Here is a 26,219-nt window from a genome sequence, read left to right as displayed (position 1 = left end):
GGCTGTCGCTTACAGGGAGAGGTGGGCCAGTCAAAGCTCAGCCGCTTCTTGTCACTGGAGGATGCGAAGAAGGACTTTGAGAAGAAATTTCGGGACAAGACCAAGAACAGCTGGGCAGAGCGGGACCACTTTGTGGCCCACCCCGGCAAGTATACACTTATCGAAGTGCAGAGAGAGGATGAGGCCCAGGAAGTCGTGGTGAAGGTGAAGTGGCCAGGGAGGGAGGGGACCACTACTGCCTGGCTGTGCACCCTCAGGACAGGCCTTGCTCTCTAGCCTGAACCTGCTCTGGCTGCAGGTGTCCAGCCCAGCTGCTCCTGCCCATACACGTCCTCTACCCCTAGGTGGACAGAGGCCCAGTGAGGGCCGTGGTTCAGCAGGTGCGGCCCTGCTCCTTGGACGCAGCCACACAGAAGCTCATCACCAACATCTTCAGCAAGGGCATGTTCCAGAATGCCATGGTCCTCATGAACCTGGGTGAGGAGTGGGGAACGGGTAGGGTAGCAGGGGCCTGGGGGTGGCAAGGCTGCGGGGCCGTCTCCCCACTCTGCCCATCCCCCCAGATGTGAAGAAGATGCCACTGGGGAAGTGGAACAAGCAGCAGATCGCGTGGGGTTTTGAGGCCTTGGAGGCAGTGGAGGCGGCCCTGAAAGCCCCCGCAGACGGTGGGTGCAGCCTGGAGGAGCTGTCCTCCCGCTTCTACACTGTCATTCCCCACAACTTCGGCCGCAGCCGGCCCCCGCCCATCAACTCTCCAGAGCTTCTGCAGGCCAAGAAGGACATGTTGCTGGTGAGGGCTGGCAGGTTACAAAGCAGACAGACGGGGCAAGGGAGATGGAGGACAGAGAGATGGACTATGACGAGCAGGCCAAAGGACAGAGGAGGGGAAGGCCAGGCAGATAGATGGGGTGTGGCTGAATAGGTGGACACACAGGTGGGGTAGCCATGGTCCTAGTCAGGTGGGAAGGGGAGGGAGGGTCAAGGGGACAGCCAAGCTGCCAGTGCCCATCACCTTAGGTGCTGGCGGACATCGAGCTGGCCCAGACCCTGCAGGCCACCCCCGAGGAGACAAAGAAAGTGGAGGAGGTGCCGCGCCCACTGGACCGAGATTACCAGCTCCTCAAGTGCCAGCTCCAGCTGCTGGACCCAGAGGCCCCTGAGTACAAGGTGTGCCGGGCCCCGCAGAGGAGCCGAGCTGGTAGTGGGCACTGTTCCTCTGCCTGGCTGCCCTCCAGGTGCCCAGAGGGGTCCCTCGCCCTGGGCCTTCTCTCGCTGTGTCTCCAGGCCCTGAGGAGAGTCCTGGGACTTGGGGACAAGAGGAGGTTGGTCCACATGTCTCTTGCTCTTGACACCCAACTTCTGCTGTCCCTGCAGGTGATACATGCCTACTTAAAACAGACTAGCAACAGCTACAGGCCCCCTGCTCTTCAACATGTTTGAAAAGTGGACCGAGAAGGGGAGGTGAGGCAGAGTCCCCCCATCACCACTACCTTCTCCCTGAGGGAGATGACCTTGGCTTACCCACCCCTTAGGGAGTAGGCTGAGCCACTCTGACCAGTTTTCTCCAGGCCTAGGTCTTGTGCATGTGTGCATGAGTGTGTGAGTGGCCAAGGGGCCCTTGGCCTTGGTTATGTCCTCTGATGGCAGACAGAAGCACGTGAGCTTGGAGAGCATGACTCTCCTGGTTCCCACCTCCCCCCACCCCAGGGAGATCGGTTCCAGGTCCACGCCAAGCTGGGTAATCGGAAGCTACTGTGGCATGGCACCAATGTGGCCGTGGTGGCCGCCATCCTCACCAGTGGGCTCCACATTATGCCACATTCTGGAGGCCGTGTTGGCAAGGGCATCTACTTCGCCTCAGAGAACAGCAAGTCGGCTGGCTATGGTGAGGTATCCCTCAGAGCCAAGTCCTGAGTGGGAATGGGGACACTAAGGGGCATGGGGCCCAGTGCTTGTCCAATTTGTGGTGGACCCAGAAGAGGATCTCTTGGACGCTTACTGACTCGAGAGCTCAGTGGGGAATCCTGATGGTTGGGAGACTCAGGAGGCATCCGGTGGTCAAGACAGCTTCCTGGGGGAGGCGATGTGGATAGGATGAAGGTGCCAACCTGATCTGGGGAGAGGGGCGGTGAAAGAGGAGCCTTTGAGGTAAAGTAGCGTGGGGGTGACACGAAGCCTGGGAGGCTGCAGCAGGTCAGCATCTCTGAGTACAGCCTGATAACAAAGCTTAGAGAAAATGCCTGGTGTGGATGGAGGGCTTGGGGCCCAGGATGATCAAAGGAACCTATTCAGAGAATGATGGGGAGTACAGTTGAATCTGGCTGCAGCCATAGGGAGGGTGGCTAAGGTCAGAGGCTGCTGGAAGGCTGTGTTCCCATTCAGGCCAACTATGATGGGCGCCCAGTCCAGGGCAGTGGAGGAGGAGAGAAGCCAGGAGAGGAGTATGTGAGAGGTGGTATGGGCAGCGTGTGGGAAAGGGTGGAGGGTGTCTCTGATGACCCCCCAAGTTTCTGTCCAGCGGTGTCCTCACTGAGGTGATCTCCCTATACTGGCTCCTCAGTCCAGGTTGACCGTATTATTGGAGACCACCACCTGCCCCTACTCAGGAGAGCAAGGTCAGAGGAGTCGTCTAAGCCTGGGAGCCCACTAGGAGGGCAGAAGAGCCTAAGAAGGAGAGGAGGGTGACCTCAGGAGATCTTTGCAAGAGGATCCCAGGGTAGAGGGTGAAGGAGGCCAGTGGCAAAATCAGCAGAGCAGGCCAGAAGAGCCCCCGCCCCAGATATGGTCACTGAAAGGCCATTACTGACCTTGGTGAGGGTGGCAGAGGCCTGGCCTCAGGGAGCTGAGAGGAGGAAAGAGGCAGGAAGGGACAAGGAGCCTGGAGAAATGGTGGGAGGAAGGATGGAAGAAGGATGGGCACTTTTCTGGGCCCAGGCAGCAAAGCCAAAGGAGATAAGAGTGCAGCAGAGAGGGGCCCAGGGAGTCAGGCAGAGGGCCAGTCTGCCTACCCTGAGCCTCCCTGTGTCCCCCAGTTACTGGCATGTCCTGCGGGGCCCATCACATTGGCTACATGTTCCTGGGTGAGGTGGCCCTGGGCAGAGAGTACCACATCACCGTTGACGAGCCCAGCTTGAAGCAGCCACCCTCTGGCTTCGACAGTGTCATTGCCCGTGGCCACACAGAACCTGGTGAGTCTCAGGAAGCTGGACAGGCCTAAGGATAGAGGTGAGGCTGAGATGAACCAGGATGCTTTCAGGGAGAAGGTGAGCAGGAAAGGGACTGTGAAGGACGAGAAGAAGCCGGCTTCCTCACCACAGTCCTTTACTTTGTCATTCAACAAACTCTCACTGATTCAACAAATCATTCCTGGGCATCCAGGAGGGCTTCAAAGAAGAGGTGTCGTTGACTGAGCATGGAAAGATGAGCAAGCATTTCCCAGGCAGAGAAATGGGGGAGGAGATTCCAGGCAGAAGGCCCACCCTGTGCAGCAGTTTGGAGGTTGGCTAGGGGGGAATGAGTGGGCACTCCCTGTGAAAGAAGAGCCTAGGGGATAGGACTAACTGGTAAAGCCAAGGACCAGTGGCCCTTGGGTTACCCATGGCCCTTGCTGTGCCCTGCAGATCCAACCCAGGACACTGAGCCGAAGCTAGATGGCCAGCGAGTAGTGGTGCCCCAGGGCCAGCTCATTGTCTGCCCAGAGTTCAGAAGCTCCAACTTTTCCCAGAGCGAATATCTCATCTACCAGGAGAGCCAGTGCCGCCTGCAGCTACCTGCTAGAGATTCACCTCTGAGCTCTCCGCCCAACCCTCCTGCCCCCTGCCAAGAGCTCAACCGTCATCCTCAATCCCATATCAACTTCCTGCTCTCACATCTCCCTCATGTGTTCCAGTGATCTGCTCTCCCTCTGATCCTTGTTAGTTCTGGCATGGCTGTGGGCTCAGTCTCACCTCCTAAGGTGATAGGTGTGATGGACTGCAACACGAATACAGCAGCCTATTCAAGGCTGTGTAGTTAGAGGAACACAAACCGAGAGTGGGTGGGTCCCACATCCACCCAGGCCATCTACTCTGGCCTAACTGTCCATCCAAGAGAGGTGAGATGATGGATTTCCCTGGCGGTCCAGTGGTTAAGACTCTGCTTTCACTGCAGGGGGCACAGGTTCGACCCCTGGTTGGGGAACTAAGATCCCACAAGATGTGTGGCAAAAAATAAATGAATAAACAAAAGAGGTAGGCTGCACGTCAGGCATGCATAGGCAAGTTTATTAAACGTTGTATTGGCTTACTCCCTGGCCTCTGCTTGTCTTGCCATAGCTGCACCAGGCCCAGGCCTCCTTGCTCTCCAGGGCAACTTGCCACACCACACAGCATTTCCAGCCCCACTCCAGGGAGTGACCACTCACATGGGTGAACACCAGTCATACACACACTCCCACCCACTGTGGTCACAGTCTATGTTGGTCATTGCAACAACTGTCCTCCTCTGATCATTGAGCCTCTGAAAGGGACCCTTCCCATCCACTCAGAGCTGTTAGTCATGTGGGGACCCATCTGGTGATTCTTCAGTCCAGACATGGCCAGGCAAATCAAGCATTTCTCATGTCTTGCCACCAAACACCCATGTGTGTCTTTTATCTATTATAAATTAGTTGAGAATATTTGTGAGGGGTTCAGCTCTGCTGTCATGAAAGGAATGGTAGTTACCACCCCAGGTTACTCCTTCCACAAACGAGGGGAGCAGACACTAGACAGCAGGTCAGGATCCACTGCTGGGTCATACACTGCATTTCTTTGTCATTCTCTTTGGTTTCCTTAATCTGAAACCATTCTTGAGCCTTTTCTTTTCCCTCCATAACTTTTGACACTCCTAAAGAGTACAGGTCAGTTGTTTTATAGACTCTCTCATTTCAGGCTTGTCTGATATTTTGCAATAATTAGATTCAGGCATGCAGTTTGGCAGGAACATTACATGAATGACATGTCCTTGGTGTACTATATCAGGAGGGACATATCCCATCCTTGGTGATGTAACTTTGATTGCTCAAAGTCGCGTCCACCAGGTTGTTCCACTGGGAAGTTATCAATTCCCCCATTTGTAATTGATCAGTAATCTGTGGGGAAATATTTTGAGGTATAAATGTTCCATTCCTTATCAACCTGCTAGCTTTTACATTCAGTGACGATTTTTACCTGAAATTGATGACTTTAATGAATTTTTGCTAAGATACTTGCAAATTTTTATCTAATTCTATCATTTCTTCTATTCTATATTTATTAATAACAGTCACCTTTCTTTCCATATTATCAGTATGGACCTGTGGGTTCCGATTATATTCAATGGGTTCTAATCCATTACGGTTACTATTTTGATCCTCAAATTGACCCTGCTTTGGCCAGCAGAAGGTCTTTCAGGCTAACTCCTGTGACTACATCATTTTGTGGGCACTTCCTTATGTTCTGGTTACCACATGATGTTCCAGGCTCATCTTGTACAAATCTAGAATCAGCCATTTCTCCACAGGGGTTCCCTAGAGCAGGAGATGATATTGAGAATCCAAGATCTGGGCAGAGGTATGCTCTTTGGAACTGCGTGTCATTGCTTATAAGTCCTGGTAGCAAAGAGGACTAGGAAATATGTACATGTAAATAAACACATCTATCTCTGTCTGTTTCTCCAATTCCAATGTGTCCTTCCATTCTTCCCCAAATCTATAATTATAATCCCTTCCCCTATAGTCAGAACCTTGGTTCACATCAACCTCAAATCATTTACTTATTTGCTTAATCCCACACAAAAGCAGTTTCAGAATTGCTGTACCCATAACCATTGTGAAAAACAAACTTGCTAAGTAGAAATCAAGATTTATCAAACCTTATTCAAGCTAACTTTTTTGTCTTTAGACTGAAGGTCAATGGTCAAAGCAACAATTTGAACACAGGTTCAAATATTACTTGGATTAGTTATTTCCCTTCATCGTGGTGGTTATTCATTTGAAATGCAGGTAGGTTCATTTGTTTCTATATATATTCACTTTTAGGGGGCTTTCTCATCTTTGTTTATTTTTATATTTTTCAACACATAGACCATTAATATGGTCCTCCAAAGTCCAGTCTGTCCAAATCTGTGCTCAGAAGAGTGTCCTTCTCCTCGCCCTCTCACTCCATGCTCCATGCCCACCAACATACTGAAGTTTCTGGTTTATCCTCCCTGCATTTCTTTAAAAAAAAAAAAAAGATGATAAACGACAAAATGTTTTCACTGTTAATTTAGCTGAATGATTTTGGAGGGAGAATGCACTCCCCAACCCACCATAGTCCCCATCCGTGCCTATTGCCTTCCCCAGGGCCCTGTTCTCATCTGCTTTCCCATCTGGTCCTGCTGAGTCCTCCCTAGGCCCTACAGGTGTAACTGGGCGGTGGGAAAGCCAATGCCCTCTCCTTCCTCTGAACCAGGACCTCAGATTCACCTCCTAGAGGCAAATACCCACATCAAAGTTGTGGTCAGGTATGGGAATTAGTGACTGTGTGGACAGAGCGTCGGAAGCAGGTGACCCAGATTCCAGGTACAACTCAGCTGGGTAATCTAGAACATACTCCTTCCCTCTCTGAGCACCAGTCTCATCCAAATAACAGAGAACTGGACCAGGGCCCTTCAAATTCCAGCAGCAGGTGAGTTAAACCCAGAGATCCATGCCCTGTTGTCTGCCACCCAGATCTGTGCCAGTGGGGACCGTGTGCCTGTGAAGGGTTCTAGGGGCACAGGCACAAGCAAGACACAGATAAGGCCCCTGCTACCAAGGGGCTTGCATTCTAGTAAAACAGGCTCTAAGCAGCACGTGCATAGATATGAAATACAGTTTCAAGTAGGAAAAGGGCCAGTAAGAAAAATAAAACAGGGTTAAAGAAGCAGTGATGGGAAAGTCGAACAATTTTAGGAAAGATGGTCACCTAAGGCAGAGACCTGGATTAGGTGAGAAAGCAAGCCATGAAGAGATCAGGGGAAAGGTGTTTTGACTGAAGAAACAGCACATGCAAACTTCCTCAAGGGGAGAGGAGTTTGACATGTGGGACCAGCACAAAGACTGCATGGCTGGAAGTATGGGAGGCAAGGAGGAGGCGGGTGAGGTCAGAAAGGTGAGGAGAAGGCAATCTCAGCACAGAGGGGCTGAGATTCTATTTTGATGATGGGAAGCTCTTGGAGAGATGAGTGCAGGATCATGACCTGATCCAATTTGTCTTTAGAGAGATCCACTCTGGCCGGCTGCATAGAGAGTGGATCTATGTTGTCAGTCAAGATCCAATCAACAAAACACAAATCACTCTATGTATTCCAGACAAGAGGAATTTGATACACAGAAGGAGCTGAACTACCAAAGGGGCTGGTGAGTCAATCCTGGTATTAGCAACAGCAGGAAGTTGCTACCATTCTTAGGTTGGAAGGATAATGGAATTCCAATGCCCAAGGCTGGGCTCCCCCAGCAGGTGCCAGAACCCCAGAGACGGCTGCCTGAAGGGAGCCAGGGCTATGGAGGGAGATGAAGTCTTTCACAGAGGTGGATCTAGAGGTAGATCCAGGCTGAGCATGAGAGGGAAAATACTCTGGCTTCTTCCCTCCTGCCACCCTCCAGTTCTGCTGGTAACTTCCATTGGCTGAATATACCCCAAAACCAACTGACAGAGGAGCCTGGGAAATCAGTTTCTTGGAAGGCAGAGCAGCACTGGGGAATATGGGAGTGGATCCAAGGGCAAACAGACAAATGACCACTATGAGGTGCAGGAACGAAGATCAGATTGGTGAAGAAGATGCTGCAACGGTCCAGGTGAGGGGTGGCAGTGCCTGGGAACATAATGGTGGTGAGACATGGCTGAATTTAGACAGGTTGATCGTTTGGATGTGGGGTGAGTGGGAAAGGCAGGTGTCAATGGAAACTTCTGAGATGGCATTTACTAAGAAGGGGAAGATTCTGTGGAGAAAGTTAGGGTTAGGGGTCATGAGTCAGGTCCTGTGTTGGGGTATAGAACTTTTGAGATGCCCAGTAGTTTCTGTACTGGGAGTGATGTTGAAGAGGCACCTGGGTACCCAGACTGGGGTTCACAGAGAGGAAGGAGCTTCAGACACAAATGCAAGCTATCAGGGTATAGATGGGGTTTTGCCATGGGACTGGGCGACATGACCCCATTGAAGTCACACATCTTTCCCTGAACCAATACCTTGGTCGGGGGGTGCCATACCATGGCTAGGGCTGGGTTTTTGTGCCTGGAATATGATATGAGAAGTTAGGATCTTACCCAAACCACGTGTCCTGAGAGTTGGGGAGGGTCGCTTCCTAAAGAAAATTCAGGGTGTTCTTAGCAGAAGCGGACTCATTTGCTAACAACAAAAACAACCAAAAAAAGCCTTTAGTTGCCTTTAAGGCTTCCTCTCATTAATTCCACAGTGTCTTGAAGCACCTATTCTGTGCCAAGCTATTACCAGCTGAGCAACCTACTATGTGCCAAGTCCTGTGCTTTCCCTCTCACTTTACCTAGAGAACTAGCCCTCCTGAGGACCAGAGGGTACTTAGGGGTCTCCCAGCTCCAGCTCTTGTGTCCCTGGTACCTCAGTTTCCCCTCAGTACCAAGGCTGAATGATCCAAGTTACCCTCATTGAGGGGGATGGCACAAGAGAGCAGATTTTCTGCCTGGATAAGGCAGAATAGGACCTGGCTGACTCCAAAGCCTACACTCTAACGTCCTCAGTCTGCACTCCAGCCTATGCCTGCTCTGGGCCCCCCTCCCCAGGCACCCCCAGCATTTCCACAGCACAGCCTCCAGCCTCCAGCTGGCAGCTGCTAGGACCCAGGGGGCCGGTGCCAGGCCCTGCCCCTCCCTTGCCAGCTCTGTGTGTCTCCAAAGGGCAGCATCAGAGTGACAGCCGGTACCATCTCCAGCAGGGGCTGAGTCGCTGGTGCGGAGGAGAGAGCCACAGTCCCCGGCTTGCACCCTTCCATGGGGCCAGCCAAGCCCCCAGAAGGATGGCAGCCCGGGCGTCTGAGCCAGCTCCTGGGCAGCCTGTGAGGTGAGAGGCCAGAGGAGCAAGGGATGGATGGTGGGTGATGGGAATCAGGGTACCGGGGGGCGGGGAGGGGGAAGCTCCATCTCTCTCTGTCTCTCTGTCTCTCTCTGTCTCTCTCTCTCTCTCTCTCTCTCTGTCTCTGCCTCCCAGCACTGGGCGAAGGCTGAGCGCTCGAATGGCCAACGCCACAGGGCTGAGCGCCCCAGAAGTCGCAGCCTCGATGGGGTTGATCCTGGCGGCTCTCGTGGAGGCGGCGGCACTGCTGGGCAACGGCGCGCTGCTGGTGGTGGTGTTGCGCACGCCGGGACTGCGCGACGCGCTCTACCTCGTGCACCTGTGCGTCGTGGATCTGCTGGCAGCCGCCTCCATCATGCCGCTGGGCCTGCTGGCCGCTCCGCCGCCGGGGCTGGGCCGCGTGCGCCTGGGCCCCGCACCCTGCCGCGCGGCGCGTTTCCTCTCGGCGGCGCTGCTGCCCGCCTGCACGCTCGGCGTGGCGGCGCTCGGCCTGGCGCGCTACCGCCTCATAGTTCATCCGCTGCGGCCCGGCGCGCGGCCTCCGCCCACCCTGGTGCTCACGGCCGTGTGGGCGGCGGCCGGGCTGCTGGGCGCGCTCTCCTTGCTCGGGCCGCCACCCGCACCGCCCCCGGCTCCGGCTCGCTGCTCGGTCCTGGCCGGGGGTCTCGGGCCCTTCCGACCGCTCTGGGCGCTGCTGGCCTTCGCACTGCCCGCCCTCCTGCTGCTCGGCGCCTACGGCAGCATCTTCCTCGTCGCGCGCCGGGCCGCCCTGCGGCCCCCACGACCCGCACTCGGGTCCCGGCCGCGCTCCGACTCGCTGGACAGTCGCCTCACCATCTTGCCGCCCCTCCGGCCTCGGCCGCCCTGGGGCAAAGCAGCCCTGGCTCCGGCGCTGGCCGTGGGCCAGTTCGCAGCCTGCTGGCTGCCTTACGGCTGTGCGTGCTTGGCGCCTGCTGCCCAGGCCGCAGCGGCCGAGGCGGCCGTCACCTGGATAGCCTACTCGGCCTTCGCGGCTCACCCCTTCCTGTACGGCCTGCTGCAGCGCCCTGTACGCCGGACGCTGGGCCGCCTTGCCCGCCGAGCGCTGCTGCGGTCCCCGCGAGCCTGCACTTCGCGGGCCTGGCACCCGCGGGCCCTCCTGCAGCACCTCCAGAGACCTCCAGAGGGCCCTGCCCTTGGCCTTTCTGAGACACCTGAACAAGGCCGGGATTTGACAGAAAGGGAGAGCCTGAGCATGTCAGAGGCCACGTGAGAGATGTCTCCCAGGTGAGCCGGGAGTGGAGAAAGCAGGGTGGTATCGGAAAGGGCCCGTCCAGCCTCCAGCACAGCTTGTGGCAGGTGCCCTGCCTGGACTTCTGACCCTGGAATGGGAGAAAGGCGGCCTGTAGCCTGGTGAGGCCCAGATTCTTCTGGGAGGAATCCTGAGTTCTGGGCCCAACTCGGCATGGCCTTGTACACACACCTACCCTTCCCTAGGCCTCAGTTTTCCCCATCTGTACCCTGGCCTGTGTCTAAGAGCTCCTCCAGCTTGAGTGATCTGGACACTCACAGATGGTCCCCAGGCCAAGGAAGAAGCGGAGGTGGACAGGATCACGGAGAAGAGGGCCCTAAGGGCTCACAGCCAAAGGGAGTGGGCCAAGCAGGGCAGGGTCTGGGTTACAGCCACAGCAGGAAGAACGAGTAGAGGGACATTCAGAAAGACCTCTGCGACATATGCACCAAGAAGAGGCTGGACAGAACTACTGAGACTCCTCCATCAGCTTCTAAAAATGCCCAGAAAAAAACTGGATCATTTTGGTGCCAGAGACAGGAGGCTGGACAACATGACCCCCAAAGAGCCCTAAGGCCCCAGAACTGGCATGTGGAGGGGGCTGAGGCCCAGCTGGGGATGATGGAGTCATAGATGGGGGTCCTCTGGGACCTCAGCTGCACCCATTTTCTGTAGGTTTTGCCAACACCCACAATGTTTCACAGCTTCCTGGTCTCTGAGAATATTTATTCAAAAACAGGAATTGAAAAAACTGTACAGAGTATCTGCTGCTGAGAACTCGGCCCCTGCCCCCATGCCACTCCCCCAGCTGCCTGGCAGTGCCCCCTCTCCAGGCTGCCCTCTGCCAAGCCCAGCCAGTCCATTCCAGTCAAAGGGTATCAGTGGAAGCAGCAGGAATCTGCAGGGAGGTGGGGAGAGAAGCAAGACCCCCAGCCACCCCCAGGCCTCCATCCTGATCCCCACGGGGGGGACAGTAGAAGGGAAGCCCTGAGGGATGGGGAGTGCATGAGTGACCCCCCAAAGTGGGGGCACTTACGATGCTCCCTGCATCCAAGCACAGAGCTAGAGGGGGTCAAGCCCCCTATCCTGGGGCTGCCACAGCTCCCAAAACTCTGGGCCGGAAACCACCCCCACTCCAAGAGCAGGAACTCCCACAGACCGGGGCAGGGTCGGGGGGGGTGCATCCATGCGTCTGGGCATTAGCGGCATTTGGAACCCCCTCCTGGGGTGGAGTCCTTGGGCAGGTAGCAGAGGCAGCCCCTGCTGGCGGTCCTGCCTGCCCCCGCACCTGTGCCTCAGCCAGCCTCAGTAGGGGGAGAATTTCTGCCGCTCAGCTTTCTTGCTCCCATTGGCCGCTGCCATCTTGGCAGTGTAGGCCGCCAAGCCCGGCGGTGGCCCTGGGGAGGCAGGTGGTAGAGCCAAGAAGGGTACGGGCTTGAGGCCGATGAAGTTGGAGAGGGAGATGGCATAGGGCGTGCCCAGCAGGCCTGGGGGAGCGGTGGGCAGGGCCGTCAGGGGTGGCGAGAAAGGGGCAGGCAGGTCTGTGGGGGCCGAGCCGGGTGTCCCCCCAGAGGTAGACTTGGCCGTTTCTAGACTGGAAAGAGGGATAGAGGGGGGAGATGAAGGGAAGGTGGGGGGGGTGAAAAGGGGGCAATGAGGGTAAATATAAGGGTTGAGATTAGATGAAAAACAGGAATTGAGAACAATGACATGGATGGGTGTGTTTGGGGAAAAGATAGGACAGGTCGGAAGGGTGGGGACAGAGGATACAAGCAGATAAGGACAAGATAAGGACAAGCAGATACAGCATAGGGTAAGGGGAGAAATGGGGAGACCGGAGTCCCAGGGAAGAGAGACAGGGATGGAGACAAGAGGACATGAGGCACAGACACAGGGGGAAGATGGGGCAACGTGGAATGAGTGTGGCAGGGTTAGGGAGGCAGAGGACAGGCCCGGGAGAAGGGAGGTCCGCTCTCTCCACCCGACCGGTGCCTTTCTCAGGCACAAAAGCCCCATGACCTGTGACACCCCCCAACCCCACACTCACCAGGCAGTGATGAGGTACTGGGCCAGGGCGATGGAGACGGGTGAGCCAGTGATGGTCACGTGCCGCTCACCAGCGCCCTCGGCTTGGTTCCCGATCTTGATATGTGCCCCTGACATCTGCCGGATCTCACTGATCTTGCTGCCCTGGCGCCCGATCACGCAGCCAATCAGCTGGGGAGAGGGTGGAATTCAAGCCTACGTGAGGCCCAGATCCCCTCCCCCCAGGCTCCCCTACCCTCCCCCTCAAACCACCCCATCCCAGGCTCACGTCGTTGGGAACCAAGAACTCCTGTGAGCTGGTCTGTGTGCTAGGATCCAGTCCTGCAGGCGGGGAGAAGAGGGACTGGGTGTGAGTCTGGGTCCTTCCTGCCTCCCCTCGTCCTTTCCAGAGGGGGCTGCCCAGCCCCCTGGGATCTGCCCCTGCTTCCTTCCGCAGGGACCGCTCACCTGGCACCATGCTGGGTGAGGCAAAGGGGACTGCATGGCCCGAGAGCTGCTGGAGCTTGGTGACCTGTGCCAAGAAGAGGGGTCAGGAGTCAGAGGGGGCTCTGTTCCGGAAGGGGTGCCGTGGGCTTTGGGCACTCACCTCAGCTGGAGTCACAGTGCCATACTGACCCTGGACAGAGAACCCCTGTGAGGACAGAGTGGGTCAGAGGGGGTCACTGTGATAGGGCAGTGTGGCCAGAGTCACCCCTCCCCACCTTTCCCTGGACCCCCTATTCCTTCCTCCGCCTCCCCTGCTTCTCCACTAACACGTCCCACACCTCCTGCTGTTCCCCCTCACCTGGTTGGTGGAGAGAAGCACAGTACCTAAGGAGAGGCTTGGATGGTATGGGATAGTGGCTCCTTTGGGTGGGGACTGGAAGGCACAAATGGGGAGGCTCGGTCAGGACCTTCTCAGGCCCCCCTGCCCTCCCCAAGGGCCCTGTGTTCCCAAGGCCCTCCCCATAAGCCCCAGGTAAACACAGCTCTATGTCCTTGAGCTTCTCACATCTATCCCTGCAGCCCTGCCCTAGCCCTCCTGGTGCCACCGGCATAGGCTTGGGGGCCTGACAAGGCAGCCCCAGGGTCCAGCCCCTGCCCTCTCTCCCTGCCCCCAGGCCCACCTCCAGGATGACAGCACAGATCTGGCGCACACACAGGATGATGGCATCAGGCACCCCAGACACAGTGACAGCACGCTCTGTGGAGTTGGGGAGCAGGTCCCCTGCCACCTGCACCTGGGCACCTGTAGTCTGTGGGCAAAGAACGGGGGCCACTTCCGGCTACTCCCATAACCCAGAGCAGAGTGCCTGGGCTCATAGCTCCCGAGGAGCCAGGAAGCCGTAAGCCCAGCTCTCCCCTCGAGACACCCCTCCCCTCACCTCTCTGATCTCCTTGATCTTGGTGCCCGCCTTCCCAATCAGCGAGCCACACTGGCTTGCAGGGATGACAAGGCGCAGGGTCACTGGAGGCCTGGAGACATTCCCTCCATTTGCAGGAGCAGCGCAGAGGTCCTGGCCAGGAAGACTCGGTTGGCCGTGCATGTGTCTGCTGCTCCCCCACCCCTGGGGCAACTTCCTGCTGGGGGGGCGAAGGAGGGAAGCCCGCCCACATCCCACTTGGCCTTCCATCCCACCCATAGCCACTCTGTGGATCAGAGTCCCATTCCTCCTAGGGGACCACACTTGGCCTCCCTCCAGCCGGCCACAGACCTCATCCAGCTTGAAGGCAATCATGGACACTGCGTGGAAGACGGCTGCTGTAGACCCAGTGATGGTGGTGATGCGCTCAGGGCAGGAGCCCTCAGAGATGGTGATCCGGGCACTGCTCTGCGGATATAGGACAAGTGCCGGGCAGCGGGGCTCCTTCTCTGCTTCCTGGCCAGGAATCTGCCTGCCCCCCACTCACCAGGCCCCAGCCAAGGCTGGAAGTGGCCACCTTCTAGGGGCACTGACTGGTGATCCTAGATGGTGGATTCAGGGACAAGGTGGGGCAGGCATCTCCCCTCCCCTCCAAACCAGGTACCCTGGGCTCCTCTCCCAAACTCCATCCTCACCTGTTCCCGGATTCGCTTTACAGTCTCTCCTTTCTGCAGGAGACAAAACAGAGAATGGCTCTTAGGCCAAGCGGTTGTTGCTTCCCTTCCTAGGCTGAGGTCTCAGGTTGAAGGGGACACACAGAATAGAACGGGGCACCTACCTTCCCAATTATGCTGCCCACCTCCTGCAAACAGACAAGAGTGAAGTCAGCAGCATACCCATACCCCAGGCACTGCCCTTTCCCCCACTGAGGGTGGGGGTGGGTTGGGCTCCACAGAAGACAGGACCCAAGATCAAACTCCCCCCCATAAGCCGGCCAGGTCTTGCCTCACCTTCCCCTTTGCCCCCTCCTGAGCCACAGGGAAGCCCCTTAACCCCTCACACCCCCACTCCCCCTCCCTGCCTCACCTTCCCATGCATCAGCATCCGCAGTGTGAGGGTGATGCTGAGCTCTGGCTCCTCCTCCAGCCCCGCATCTGAGCTGCTCATCCTGTCAGGCGGGGCTGGGGCTGAGGCCGCCTGGGAATGCGTCCACACTGTGGCCTGGCCGGCTCTGGGGGGGCAGTGGGAGAGGGGTTAGAGAAGAGCTCCACTCTCTTTCAGGTCCCTTGCCCTTACATGGGAATCCCAAAGCCAAGCTAGACAAACTTCCAGAGCAGGGAGACAGTGTGGACCACAAGTTTCAAGGGTCACACTGACCAGTTTGCTGTGTGCGACTCACCAGCTGTGTAAGCCTGGCCAGCATCTATAACCTTTCTGAGCCTCAGCTTCCCCATCTGTACAAAGGGGATACCAAGTCCAATCCCCAGAGTTAACGAGAATGAGTTGGGTGCCTGTGTCTCCACAAGTATTCTTCCCTTTCCCTGGTACATCGAAAGAATGAACCTGGAGGCCTGTGGGAGTCCAGAGAGAGAGCCTCCTCCCTGACCTCCTGGGAGAGGGGACCCCTGTGGACTGGGCCTTGAAGGTTGGGTTCAAATTGAAAGGTTACTTCAAACAGGAGGCACTTGCGTCCAGGAAGCAGAGCCCCACTGGCTAGAGCTTGGTGGAGCAGCTGGAGAGGGAGCCGGAGCAGCCACGGGCGGTCTTGAAAGGTGGGTGGAAGTGGAGGTAGCAAGACTCCAGGAGGGTGGGCTGCGCCTGTCCACTAGGAGTCACGAGAGCAGAGGCTTCTGTGACAGCTGTGAGCAGGGTTCACTCAGCACTGGGGTTGGGCATGGGGTGTCTGGGGACTAGCAGTGTGCACGGTTGCTTTCTGAGCCCTCTCCTAAGTCCCGAGGAGGTTAGAAGTGTCCAAGCTGGCGGCGTTCCCAGCCTGGAGCACTGTCTACTGCACCAGAAACAAATTACTTGGACTCCAAGTCTCAGTGTTCCCACCCGTAAAATGGAGGGACTGCTTCCCCCTTGGGACTGGGTGATGGGTAAGAACGGGACTGGGGGGCGGTGGGGGAATGTCAAGGCTGTTAACTGATGGGAGGAAGGAGGAGCCAGAGATTAGCTGCTGGGATTAGCCTGGCCGCCAGCCCTCCCCACCCGACCCCTTTTCATGCCCCGACTTAATCCTGAACCTTAATCCTGCTTGGAAATCCCTCTCCTTCAGCGGCTGTCTCCCGCCGAGGCTCAGCCTTGATGGGGAGCTCATGGGGGACCAGAACTCCAGCAGGAAGACAGGGAGGGGACCACCTGGTGCCCAGTCTGCACCAGGAGCAGGCCCTAACCCTAAAAAATCCCTACCGCCAGGAGAGGCAAGGGCTTGAGTGCCCCCAGAGACCTCTAGGCCCCTTCCTCCCCAGTCCCCTGCCCTATCCTGCCTCCAGCATCAAGGGTATAGAGCTCTTCTGTGCAGTGTCTCCTTCAGAAACCACCCCCTCCCCTGCTAGCCTGAGGTTGGGCATGGAGGAGAAGGGGTAGGTCTCCCAGCCTGGCTGACTCAGGAAGCCACTGTATGGCCTGAGACCTCTGTTTCTTCATCCGTACTATGGGGGTGATACCCTGACTCCCCAAACACCCAGTAACTGTTGCCTCCCCAGTACCTGTTCCTTCCTCTGCTTGAGTTCTGTCCGTAGGCTCTCCAGAGTTCAGAGGTCAACAGTGGATGCAGGGCCAGTGCTCTATGAGCATCCTGGCCAGCGCCATGCTGGCTGCCCTTGCTAACGTTCCCCCAGCTGCCAGCACTTCCCCCAGTAAAGCACTCATGATGACGCGCTTAGTTTTGGTTACCCTGGCCAGCCTGGGAGCCCCTTAGAGCAGAAGCCAAGACTGCCACCTTCTCCTTGTGTTTCAGAGCCAGGCCGGAGAAGTCACTCAGAACACGCTGGTTATCTGAATGGAAGACTTCACCAAACAGAAGGGGAACCTGGTGCCCAGAGAGGGTCTGTAACCTGCCCAAGGTCACAAGAAAGATGGGGTCTGCTAGGACTAGCAAGGTCCTGCCTCCTTCCTCTGTCTAGCTGTCCTGTCTGGGTCTGTCTGTCCTCTTTGGGGGTGGGGGAAGGTTGCAGGGGCGGCTCTTCAAAGGTGGGGAGCAGGTTTTAGTAGTCCCTGAGATCCCTGCCTGGTTAGTAGACATGGGTTGTGTTTGGAAAAGACTGTACTTGTCCAGTGCCACATCTTAAGCTCTAGAATTTTCTGGGGCTCACGGACCCCTTTGGGGTGATAACCAGTGGGAGACCTGACATTTCCACATCATCTCTTGTGGGCAAAGGCTCCTGGGAAAACAGGGCAGAAGGGCTGAGATGTGGCCAAAACTAGGGCTCCTGCCCTGAAAAAGATACCTGGGTCTACAGCAGAGCCCCACTGCCCCAAATTCAAGTGACCTTGGCCATGCCTGCACCTGACCTGGACCTCAGTTTACCCACCTGTGCTACGTGTGTGTGTTTGTGGGGGCTGGGGGGACAAGGAGAATGGCTGGTCTCTCTGTGTCCTTCCCATTCTGAGGGACCCTAAGGTCTTTCCTGTCTTTTGGGAAGAAGAAGGGGTCTTGATACAGGTCTCTAATTCTTCTCCCAGGAGCTCTGAGAACAAGCAGCCCTACTAGGCATACTGGCTCCCCTTCTGCCCTCACAGGGGCTCTAGGGAATTGTTTGCTGCTCCAGCCTGGTGGGCCCTAGGTCCGTGCTGGGCCACCCACATGGCAGCTACATATCATGCCACACTGACCTCCAGCTCACCTCTGGGGGTGCCCAGCTCCCTCTGGTCAGCAGGGCTCCCTGGCAGAACATACCAAGCTCAGACCAGGCCTCTCACCTCGGGTGTTCCCTCCTGCTCCCCAGACCCCCGCCCCAGATCCAATGCCCACTCCTTCTGTCCCTGGCTTCCTGCCACTCAGGCTGCAGGGGGCGGAGGGGGGGAGGTGACAGCTGTGTAAGCCATGGCGGCTGCCCCTTCCTGCCCCTCCCCCCCCAGCTGTCTCTTTCTCTCTCTCTCTCTCTCTCATGACAGCTGCCCAATCAAAGGGCCGGGGGCTTAGCCAGCTCCCCCCCCCACATGAAGGGATCAAGTGTCCACCCTGGCTTTGTTCTGGAGCAAGAACAATCCAGGGGAAGGGAGGGCTCCTAGGGCCAAGCGACTCAAGTGGACTGGCCCGCCCCTTGGGGGATTCCCTTGGCTCTGTTAGCCAGAGTGTCTGTCCCAACTAGGGCTTGTAGACCCACCTGGGCTGGGAAGAGAGAGAAGGGTCCAGTCTCCAAGTTCATCCCCACCTCACATCCCAACATCCCCTTCCAGTCCCCAACCTAACAGCCTCCTTCTATTCCTACTCCAAAAGCAGCCATGCTGGCCACACCCAGTGATGCTGGGGAATGGCTCAGGGCATCAGGCGAAGCAGGGTGTGGTGGGGGTGTGCGGGGGTCAACACTGGGCCTAGAGGGGATTAGTACTGAGGGACCCCAACTCCCCTGCCCATCCTTTTCTCTGGGCACACTCACCCTTTCCAATTAGCTAGGCCTCCACAAGAATTGCCCCAGCATCCTCAGATCCACATGCCCAGCCTCTCAGTCTTAACAGCCTCCCGGGATGGCCATTCATACCTACTTTATGGGAGCGTCCAGGGAGGAGGGGCCTGCAGGGGAGCAGCCTGGGGTCCTTGAGCTCCAGCCTCTGGTTTCTTGACCTAGAACTGTCCTGTAGACTCAGTACTAGGCAGAGAAGGAAATCTCTGACAAGCTGGCTGGTGCCAGAAATGCTACAGTCTTCCTTACAGCACTGTTAGGCAACACCCCCTACCCCCACGCCCACCACCCTCCCCTGCCCCCAAGAGTCCTCAGATGGCCAAGGGAAGCAAGGCAGGCCCAGGCCCAGACTGGACTCCAGGAGAACAGGCACAACTTCCTGGTACAGCCCCACCCACTGGTACCCATCCCCTCACTGTCTCACCCTAGTTGAGAAAGGTCTCTAGGTTCTACTCTCCACCCTGGAGACTGGGTCACTCTGCTGCCCAACAGCCATCCTTGGTTCCCTAGTCTGCAAGGAATAAAGCCTGATCTCCACAGACAGGCCATCAAGGCCCTTCATGATCCGGCTTTTGCCAACTTCTCTTGTCTCATCTCTACCCCATCCCCCATACACACCAGACTACAAAACATGCCTAGCACCTCCAGGCCTCTGGGCCTTTGCCCAGGCTGATCCTAGCTTCAACTGCCCATCCTCCCCACTCTCTGTCCAAATCCTTCTCAAATGCCACCTCCTCTATGAAGCCCTCTAAAACCTTCCAACCATTCAGGCCTCTTTGCTCCTCAAAGATGCCTGTCTCCAAGAGCCCCATTTGGGCGATTCTGAATCTGCCTTTCCACTATGCAGAGTTCCAGGAGCCAGGACCAGGCTCAGTATGCAGGGAAAAGAAAGAACTCGGGGCTTAGAGGCATTAGAGACCAGCAATAAGGCTAAGGATCCCGGAGAAAACTGTGAGAGTAGGGTGAGAAGACTCAGGGTGCAGGGGACCAGCCGCATGGAAGAGTCAGGATCTGCCTGGGCAGGACTCCCAGTTCCCATTCCTCAGCACCCCAGCCCTTGCTCCTGTTGTGTCTTTGAGTCTAGGTGGTCCCCGGGGATATCACTGGGGTGGGGGATTTGCCCTTTGCTTTGAGACTTCCGGGGGCCCTGAGTGAGTTTCCCCATGGAGAAGGGAGGCTGAAGGAAGAGCTGCGGTGTGGGATAGGTTTCACAAAGTCGAGCTCAACCTGTCTTAGCTGGAAGGGCCTTGCCAGACAGGAACCTGAGGCCCTGAGAAAAAGGGGCTTGTCTGCAAAGCTACATGAAAATGAGGCAACTGGCAGAGCTGGCGGAACCCCGGGGTCCACCTGTGTGGCTCAGAGCTCTTTCCTCAAGAGGTCAGTGCCACCAGGCAATGGTGATGGAGGCTGGAGGGGGTGGGGGGCGGTGATGGGAGTAGGGAGGGTGGACAGAGCCTGTCTGGGGACACAGGGCGGGGCAAAGCCAGCCGCCCTGTGGCCTGGGCCTGCCAGGGTGTGTGGGCCGCCTGCTCCCAGCCCCCCACCCTGAGCATGCAAGAAGAACAATCCCCTTGTGTTTGGGCGGCCTGAGCCTGCATGCTGATGAAGGCTAGGGGGTGGGGGCAGGGATGGGGGTGCCTTGGAGTTTGAGAGGGTTCCAGGGCCCAAAGGGGCTAGGGGACTGTCAGATGGGAAAACAATAGGGTCCCAGATGCTGGCTCTGAAGCAGTGAGGGTAATCCCAGGGAAGAGTGAAGGCTGGAGTTGATGTTTAAGGTCCTGGGGAGTCCCTGGGGTCTAAAAACTCTTTGTGGGAGAAGAAGAGCCCCTGGCAACACATGCTTTGTTGGACCCGCGTGAAGGTGATCATCCTGGGCTTGGTGGGGGACTAAGAGCCCAATTCTGGGAGGAGGGAATGCACCTGGCCCTAAGTGCATCCCTTTGAAGACCACTCCCCAGGGCGCTGGAGCCGGGCGGGGCACTGGGTGCCACAGGTCCCAAGATGGCGGGCCTGGGATAGGGGAGTGAGGAGGCGGGCACCTCCCTCTCCTGGCCAGGCAGGCCCCAGGGCCAGGCTCAAGTGAGCAGCCAGAGACCCCGCAACTCCTGTGACTCCAGCTAAGAAGCTAGGTCAGAGCTGAGGGGCTCAAGAGCCACAGGGCACCAGGGACCATTCTGAGCCCCCAACTGACATCTCCACACACCCCTGGCCTGGAGGTCTGTGGCGCCCCCAGGGACTGCAGAGAATGGGAAGGGGTGTGTGCTGAGCCAGGAACTGCAGGGGAGTGGCTGATGGGGACAGAGGTGGAGCAGAACCAGAAGCCAGGGCAGGAGGTCTAGAGAAGAACAGGTCCAAAGGACAGAAAGAGCAGGTGGGATGAGGGCCTCAAATCTGAGGTGTCGGGTCCAGAAAGCCCCTCCCTGGTAACTGGGGACTCCTCTGGCCGACCAGCGTGCCCCACCTGTGCAGGCCTGGGCCCGTGTGGGACAGGGAACGTGTTCCTCGCAGTCTCCCGGTCTCCCAAACCCGGGACCCCGGCCTGTGGACTCTGGCGCGGGCTCCCCGCCCCCCGGCCGAACCCCCAAACTTCGCGACCAGCGGTGCCCCGCCCGGCCCGCGCCCTACCTCGCTGAGGCTGTCCTGCGGCGGCGGCGGCGCGGCGGCTGGGCCGCTCAGTCCCACATTGTCCCCGGGAGAGGCGGCCGCTCACAACTGCGAGTGACATCAGCTGCGAACAATGAGGGGTTTGACAGGCGCGGAGCCCGGCCGGCCCGGAGCCCGGCTCCGCGCCCCCCCCACCCCCGGCCCGCCCGGCCCGGCCCCTCCCCGCCCCCTCCCCGGATCCGATTACAGCGCGGCGGGCCCGCCCCAGCCGCCCCAGTGCCGCAGCCGCCCGCCCCGCCCCGCGCGCCGCGGTGCGCCCCGAGCGGTGGCCGCTTCCGGGAGGGCTGGAGAGACCCTCCCCCGGCGGCTCCTCCAGGCCCCGGGAGTTGGGGGCGAGGGGGGATCTGGCCTGAAGCGCGGTCCCGGTCCCGGTTCTGCCCGCGCTGCGCCCCGCTCCCAGTCCCTTCGCTCTAAGCCAGCTGGTCCTTCCGTCCCGAGTCCCCTGCACCCCCATCTCGGCCTCTGCCCCGCTCCCGCTTGGATCCCTCGGAGCTCAGGTTTCGACCCTCTGCGGGGCCGAGTTTCCGGCGCTCTTGGCTTTTGCGCCATCCATCCCCGCGCGGGGCTCTCGCCCACCACCAAGCCCCACACCCCTCAGCCACCCCCAGGTTCCGCTAGGCCCGGCCCTCGTGCGTCCGGGACAGGTTACCGGACCAGGTGGAGGAGGGGCCTGAGAGCGGTGTGACCTGGTGCACCCGCCCCGTGATTCCCCCCAAAGCTACCCCCAGAATTCCTTTTTGGGCTAGGGTCGCGGCGTAGTTGAGTACTCGACTAGGGAAGGGATAAGAGTAGGCAGGGGGAGCTGGGCGGTTCCCAAGCTCTGGCTTTCCCCGCACGGCGCCCCAGGGCGACGCGCCCCCGGGACTCAAATCTACCTCCCCTTCTCCGTAATCGGCTCAGCCTGGTCCCACTGACCTCCACCTCCCCTACAGCTGAGTCTCTTGGCACCTGGGTGTGTGGGGGTGGGGAGGGGAATCCAATCTCCCTTCCCCTCCATCTGGCCCGGTGGACAAAGGGCAGGGGGACCATCTGGTCCCGCCAGGGTGGGGGAGGGGCTCGCAGTGGCGGTCCCAAGGGACGGGGGAGGGGCGGCGCTCTGGAGACAGCGAGAGCCTGCGGGTCTAATTGCATCACTTTATTTCACAGACCTTCACTCTCGGTCTCCCCACCAACCAAACCTCAGAGCAGGAAACTAGCTAGGCCGAGAAGACCCAGGCCCGGGGAGCTGTGGAGCACCCAGCTGGGAGATCTGAGGGTCGAAGTGGTGCCCCTCCCCCACTTTGGGAGCATTTGTGATCTGGGGCCAGCTGCAACCTGTGGGTGAGTGAAGTTCAGAGCTAGCCATACCCTAAGCCTGGTAGAGGGTCTCCTGCAAGGGCTGGCCTCATGGGATCCCTGCCTTCCCAGACATGGGGTGCTGCCTGGTTGGGGAGGGCAGCATGTGCCTGTTTAAGTACTTGTGTGGTGGCAGAGTATGTGTGTGTGTCTGTGCATGCAATGCAACGCTGCCGTGAGTGTCAGCTCAGAGCTGTGTGTACGGCTAAGTGAAGGGTCATATTTGGGAACATAGATGACTAATGTGTAAGCATGCATGTGGGCATGTATATTTTTGTGGCCTAAGAGGCGGAGTTAGGGGCTGTGCTACCCAGCAGAGCAGCCAAAGGAGGAGGTGGTAGGTGGGGAGAAGCTGGGCAGAGCAGAAGGAATGCAAGCTGAGCAGGAAAACTTATAGGAGAAGTTCATCTAATGGATTACCCTCCACCAGATTATGTCCCTTGATTCCTGAAATTTTTTCCTCTTGATTTCACCTCTTCAGCCTGTCCCTGCAAGAGAAAGAAGAGGAAAAGACAGACCCTAAAAGAAAAGAACCCAGATAGACAGACACACCTGTTGCAATGTACAGGATGAGAAGGAACCCACGAAGGGAAGGAGAGAGAATGAGCAAGAGTGAGGCCAGGGCAGGCAAGCGGCCCATCCCCATCAGCAGGGCTGCTCCTCATGCTAGCCCCCCCAGGAAATCCAGCAGCCCCGTATGCCACTCCTCCGGTTTGTCAAGGTAACAGGGGTGCCCCGCCCCCTCCATGACGAACACCCGGTGGTTGGGCAGCTGCTTCAGGTGCTCAAAGCTGGTCTGACCCATGGGGTCTTGGTCTCCATAAACGATAAGAACTGATGTCTAGAGAAAGAAAAAGGAGGCAGAGTCAACAGGGACCTGCCATACCAGACCCAGCCTCCTAGAGATCAGCTCCAGCCCTCCCCATCACTTTGGTTTCTCCCTGGGGTCACTGCAAATGATGGGGAGAGACAAGTTGGGCCAGTGAAGGGGTAGTATGGAGAGGCATAAATTTGTGTCTGCCCCAGTACACAGCACAGGGCTTGGCATAGTAATCTGCTGTCAGCTTACCCCAAGGGTAGAGATTGGTGGTTCAACTTGTCTCAGAAACTACCCCTTTGGTTACCCAGTCCCCCTGGGGCCCCAGGATGGACTCTTCCTTGCTCCTGGCAGGGGCATCTCAGCCTCCCACACAGGGGTACCTTCACTCTGGCATAGTCGGCAGCATTGATTTTGTCAGTGCAGATGGGAGCCACTGGCACGTAGCCCCGGAGCTGGGAGCCTGGGGCAGTGAGGAAGGGCAGGGAGTACATGCCACTCAACGATGGGCTGATCACCACTGGGGGTCCCAGATCCAAAGCATCCACCACAGCTGCCAGGAAGCTGCTAGGGACCAGCTCCCCAATAGGGGCAGGCGCTTTTGCTTCCTTGGAGCGCCCCAGACCTGCAGGGAGGGATTCAGGTGTGGGAGAGACAAAGGTGGTGAGTAGGAAGACAACAGAGAGAGGGTCCCTTCCTCCAGAAAGCCCTCCTAGGTCAAGCTCTGTGTCAGGTTCCTGCAACATGCATGTAGTTATTCCTACAGCAACCTAGGTCTGTCGTACCTGTGGCAAGCATAAGGCATTTCCCTCCATGTTTGTGCCCACCACCACCAGAACAGTGTCCTCAAAGAATCAGGCTATGAAGCCCCACATGGCTGGATCCAAGTCCCAGTGATCCACTTACTATGTAACCCGGGGAAAGTGCCCTCAGCCCTCTCTGCACTGTTCAGTTTCCCCATCTGTTAAAACGAGGTAACAGAAGTATCTGCTGTTTGAGATTGTTGTGAAAATTAAGTGAGTTAACTGCTTCAGAGGCACCTGTCCCAGGGCTGGCAGGGTAGATGCCTCCACGACAGGGGATGAGGGGTGGTCTCTGCACACATATCTCCCCTCTGGTTAGTCAGTCCCTACCTTCTGCAGAAGGATTAGTTCATGGCCTTGGCTTAGAAGTTCGGCCCAACCCACTGTCAGAACCAATCCTGTCCCGTCCTGGAGGCCCGCCCTTGGGCACTGAAACCATACCAGCCATGGCCAGAGACGGAAGCAGGTCGGCCATCCTGCCCCTTTCACACTTGGCACCGTGGGCTGGGGCCTGCCAGTCGAGGTTATGACTGGCAGTCTGGCGCTGCCCTTCCCTCCCTCAGGACCTAACTTAGGGCTTTGTAGGTGGGATCATGACCAGGGGCTTAGCCACCCCCAAAGGTGCCAGGGGACACTCCTTAGGGCTTCCAACAGAGCCGGTGGTTTCAGCTCTTTCAAAACATTTTACTTGCCATTAGCTGAGTACTAATTATTCTGTGTTATGTACTGGTCACATACTCACATGGAGCATCTCAGTCCATTCTCATTAAAACCATCCTCCAGAATGGGTGTGGTTATCTCTCATTACAGATAAGGAAACAGGCTCAGAGACACTGAGACACTGCACCAAGCAACACAGATGCAGCCGGGCAGCGTCCAGACCGTATCTGGATGGACTAGAGAAGCTTGAAGGCCCTTGTAGTGTGCACTCCAGCCTGTCTAGCTCAGGGATCAGCCTGGCTACATCCCCCTAGCCCCCCAGCCCTGGGTCCCCAGTGAGGCCCCCACAACCCCTGTCCAGATGCCTGCCCCCGCCCCCCGAGTTACCTGGCAGGTCAATGGCCACAGCCCGGTAGCCAGCCTGGGCCAGCCTGTGCAGTGTGCCCAGGTTCTGCCACGTCTCGGAGGAGAAGCGTATGCCATGCAACAGCAGCACGGAGAAGCGGGCGGCCTGCCCACCGCCGGGGCGAGCCTCTCGGAAGAAGAGGCTCTGGCCCTGCGCCTGGATGGTGCCCTCGTGCTGCTCCACGCCCGCCATGCCTGCTGTTGTGCTGGTGCCACAGAACACCCTGCCCACGTGGAGCAGGGAGGCTGCCCCAGAGAGGGCAGGGGGCTCTCCTGCGGTAGCAAGGAGGCTCCCAGAACTCTAGGTGCACACCTTGAATGAGGAAAACATAGGTGTTATTTCTGCCTCTGCCACTACCTAATTGCCTTAGTTTCCTCATCTGAACTAGGGGACGTGAATGTCTACCTCAAGAATGTATGAGTTAAAAAAAAAACAAACTGATAATTGAGTGTGCCTGCCTTTGGAAAGAACTCAATACATGGGGCTCCCGTTACAATTCTTGTTCCCATTGTTATTATCCTTTCCTACCTTTGGGGATAATACAATAGAACTGAGCTCCTAGGTGGTAGATAGGATTAAATGAAGCCAGGCGTGTAAAACATTCCCAGTGCCTAGCACACAGTAAGCATAGTAAACGTATCAACAGTAAGTAGCTGACTATTCTGCTTATCAGCCTTTTCCTCCTCCAGGCTCTGCTATAGGTCATGGATTGGCACCGAAGACCCACAGAGTTGGGGCTGGAGTTAAAAAAAAAAAATCTATTTTCCGGAGCCGGAAACCGGAGCACTGAGCGGGGAAAAGCTTTGGAGTTCCGGCCCACGAAGCCCGCGAGGTGCTCAGCGCGCTGCCCGCTGAGGCCCAACACACGGTCGCCGAGGCTAGGCGCAGTTTCCGGCACCGCCACCTCTGGCTCTGTTCCCTCCGAGGACCTCGGTTGTGGATCGTAGGGTCCGGTAAGGTGCATGCAAAAGCCGAGGGGGGCAGACCCTAGGAAGGGGGCCTGGGGAGCCAAGATTAGAAGGGGAGAAACTTTGCGGTGGGTAGGGGTGGGTTCTAACTAGAGAAAGGAAGAGAGGGTCGGAGGGCGCAGGATAGGTACCTGGGGAGCTGCGCGAGGAGGCAGGCGAGTGCAGGCGGCGACTGGGGCCGGGGCGGGGAAGCAGGGAAGGGGCTAGTGC

The 26,219-nt window shown here is 57.6% G+C and overlaps 4 protein-coding genes across 21 annotated transcripts in view; 2 read left to right on the top strand and 2 right to left on the bottom strand.

The window, feature by feature from the left end:
* PARP3 (poly(ADP-ribose) polymerase family member 3) overlaps positions 1 to 3,791 on the top strand; it is a 19,133-nt gene extending 15,342 nt beyond the window's left edge. The window contains 9 exon segments of the mRNA XM_081525254.1: positions 16 to 204; positions 345 to 477; positions 564 to 790; positions 1,018 to 1,167; positions 1,375 to 1,461; positions 1,708 to 1,885; positions 3,033 to 3,188; positions 3,621 to 3,766; positions 3,768 to 3,791. Of these exon segments, the coding sequence (XP_081381380.1) occupies positions 16 to 204; positions 345 to 477; positions 564 to 790; positions 1,018 to 1,167; positions 1,375 to 1,461; positions 1,708 to 1,885; positions 3,033 to 3,188; positions 3,621 to 3,766; positions 3,768 to 3,791 (1,290 nt within the window).
* On the top strand, positions 1,375 to 25,798 carry GPR62 (G protein-coupled receptor 62). The gene is made up of 15 exons (XM_081525281.1): positions 1,375 to 1,461; positions 1,708 to 1,885; positions 3,033 to 3,188; positions 3,621 to 4,093; positions 5,901 to 6,001; positions 6,453 to 6,668; positions 7,242 to 7,381; positions 7,628 to 7,819; positions 8,930 to 9,057; positions 9,205 to 10,335; positions 13,486 to 15,500; positions 16,691 to 16,778; positions 22,167 to 22,340; positions 22,837 to 23,076; positions 25,731 to 25,798. Exons 8-10 carry the CDS (start codon positions 7,727 to 7,729, stop codon positions 10,319 to 10,321), a joined length of 1,338 nt encoding a protein of 445 aa, XP_081381407.1. The 5' UTR covers positions 1,375 to 1,461; positions 1,708 to 1,885; positions 3,033 to 3,188; positions 3,621 to 4,093; positions 5,901 to 6,001; positions 6,453 to 6,668; positions 7,242 to 7,381; positions 7,628 to 7,726; the 3' UTR covers positions 10,322 to 10,335; positions 13,486 to 15,500; positions 16,691 to 16,778; positions 22,167 to 22,340; positions 22,837 to 23,076; positions 25,731 to 25,798.
* PCBP4 (poly(rC) binding protein 4) lies at positions 6,032 to 21,153 on the bottom strand. 18 transcript variants are annotated; one of them, XR_014064082.1, is made up of 15 exons: positions 20,982 to 21,153; positions 18,435 to 18,523; positions 14,815 to 14,959; positions 14,567 to 14,590; positions 14,424 to 14,456; positions 14,080 to 14,196; positions 13,750 to 13,881; positions 13,492 to 13,620; positions 13,170 to 13,244; positions 12,972 to 13,016; positions 12,833 to 12,896; positions 12,654 to 12,706; positions 12,387 to 12,556; positions 8,289 to 8,370; positions 6,032 to 6,215 (listed from the first exon to the last, which is right to left on the bottom strand). XR_014064082.1 is itself a non-coding variant. In XM_081525260.1 (14 exons), the coding sequence occupies exons 3-14, from the start codon at positions 14,893 to 14,895 to the stop codon at positions 11,645 to 11,647; spliced, it is 1,212 nt and encodes a 403-aa protein (XP_081381386.1). In that variant the 5' UTR covers positions 14,896 to 14,959; positions 18,435 to 18,523; positions 20,982 to 21,153; the 3' UTR covers positions 11,049 to 11,644. The 18 variants fall into 18 exon arrangements, 11 of the variants coding, with proteins under 11 accessions (XP_081381386.1, XP_081381382.1, XP_081381389.1 ...); XR_014064079.1 differs by having other exon boundaries at positions 18,439 to 18,523; XR_014064085.1 differs by having other exon boundaries at positions 18,333 to 18,517.
* On the bottom strand, positions 22,141 to 26,219 carry ABHD14B (abhydrolase domain containing 14B). Its single transcript, XM_081525314.1, has 4 exons — positions 26,141 to 26,219; positions 25,023 to 25,353; positions 23,556 to 23,797; positions 22,141 to 23,196 (listed from the first exon to the last, which is right to left on the bottom strand). The coding sequence occupies exons 2-4, from the start codon at positions 25,231 to 25,233 to the stop codon at positions 23,017 to 23,019; spliced, it is 633 nt and encodes a 210-aa protein (XP_081381440.1). The 5' UTR covers positions 25,234 to 25,353; positions 26,141 to 26,219; the 3' UTR covers positions 22,141 to 23,016.

Source organism: Giraffa tippelskirchi, chromosome 9, assembly GCF_054371585.1.
Source record: "Giraffa tippelskirchi isolate mGirTip1 chromosome 9, T2T-mGirTip1v1.2.pri, whole genome shotgun sequence".
NCBI classification, from domain to species: domain Eukaryota; kingdom Metazoa; phylum Chordata; class Mammalia; order Artiodactyla; family Giraffidae; genus Giraffa; species Giraffa tippelskirchi.
This window is presented reverse-complemented; position numbering and strand designations above follow the sequence as displayed.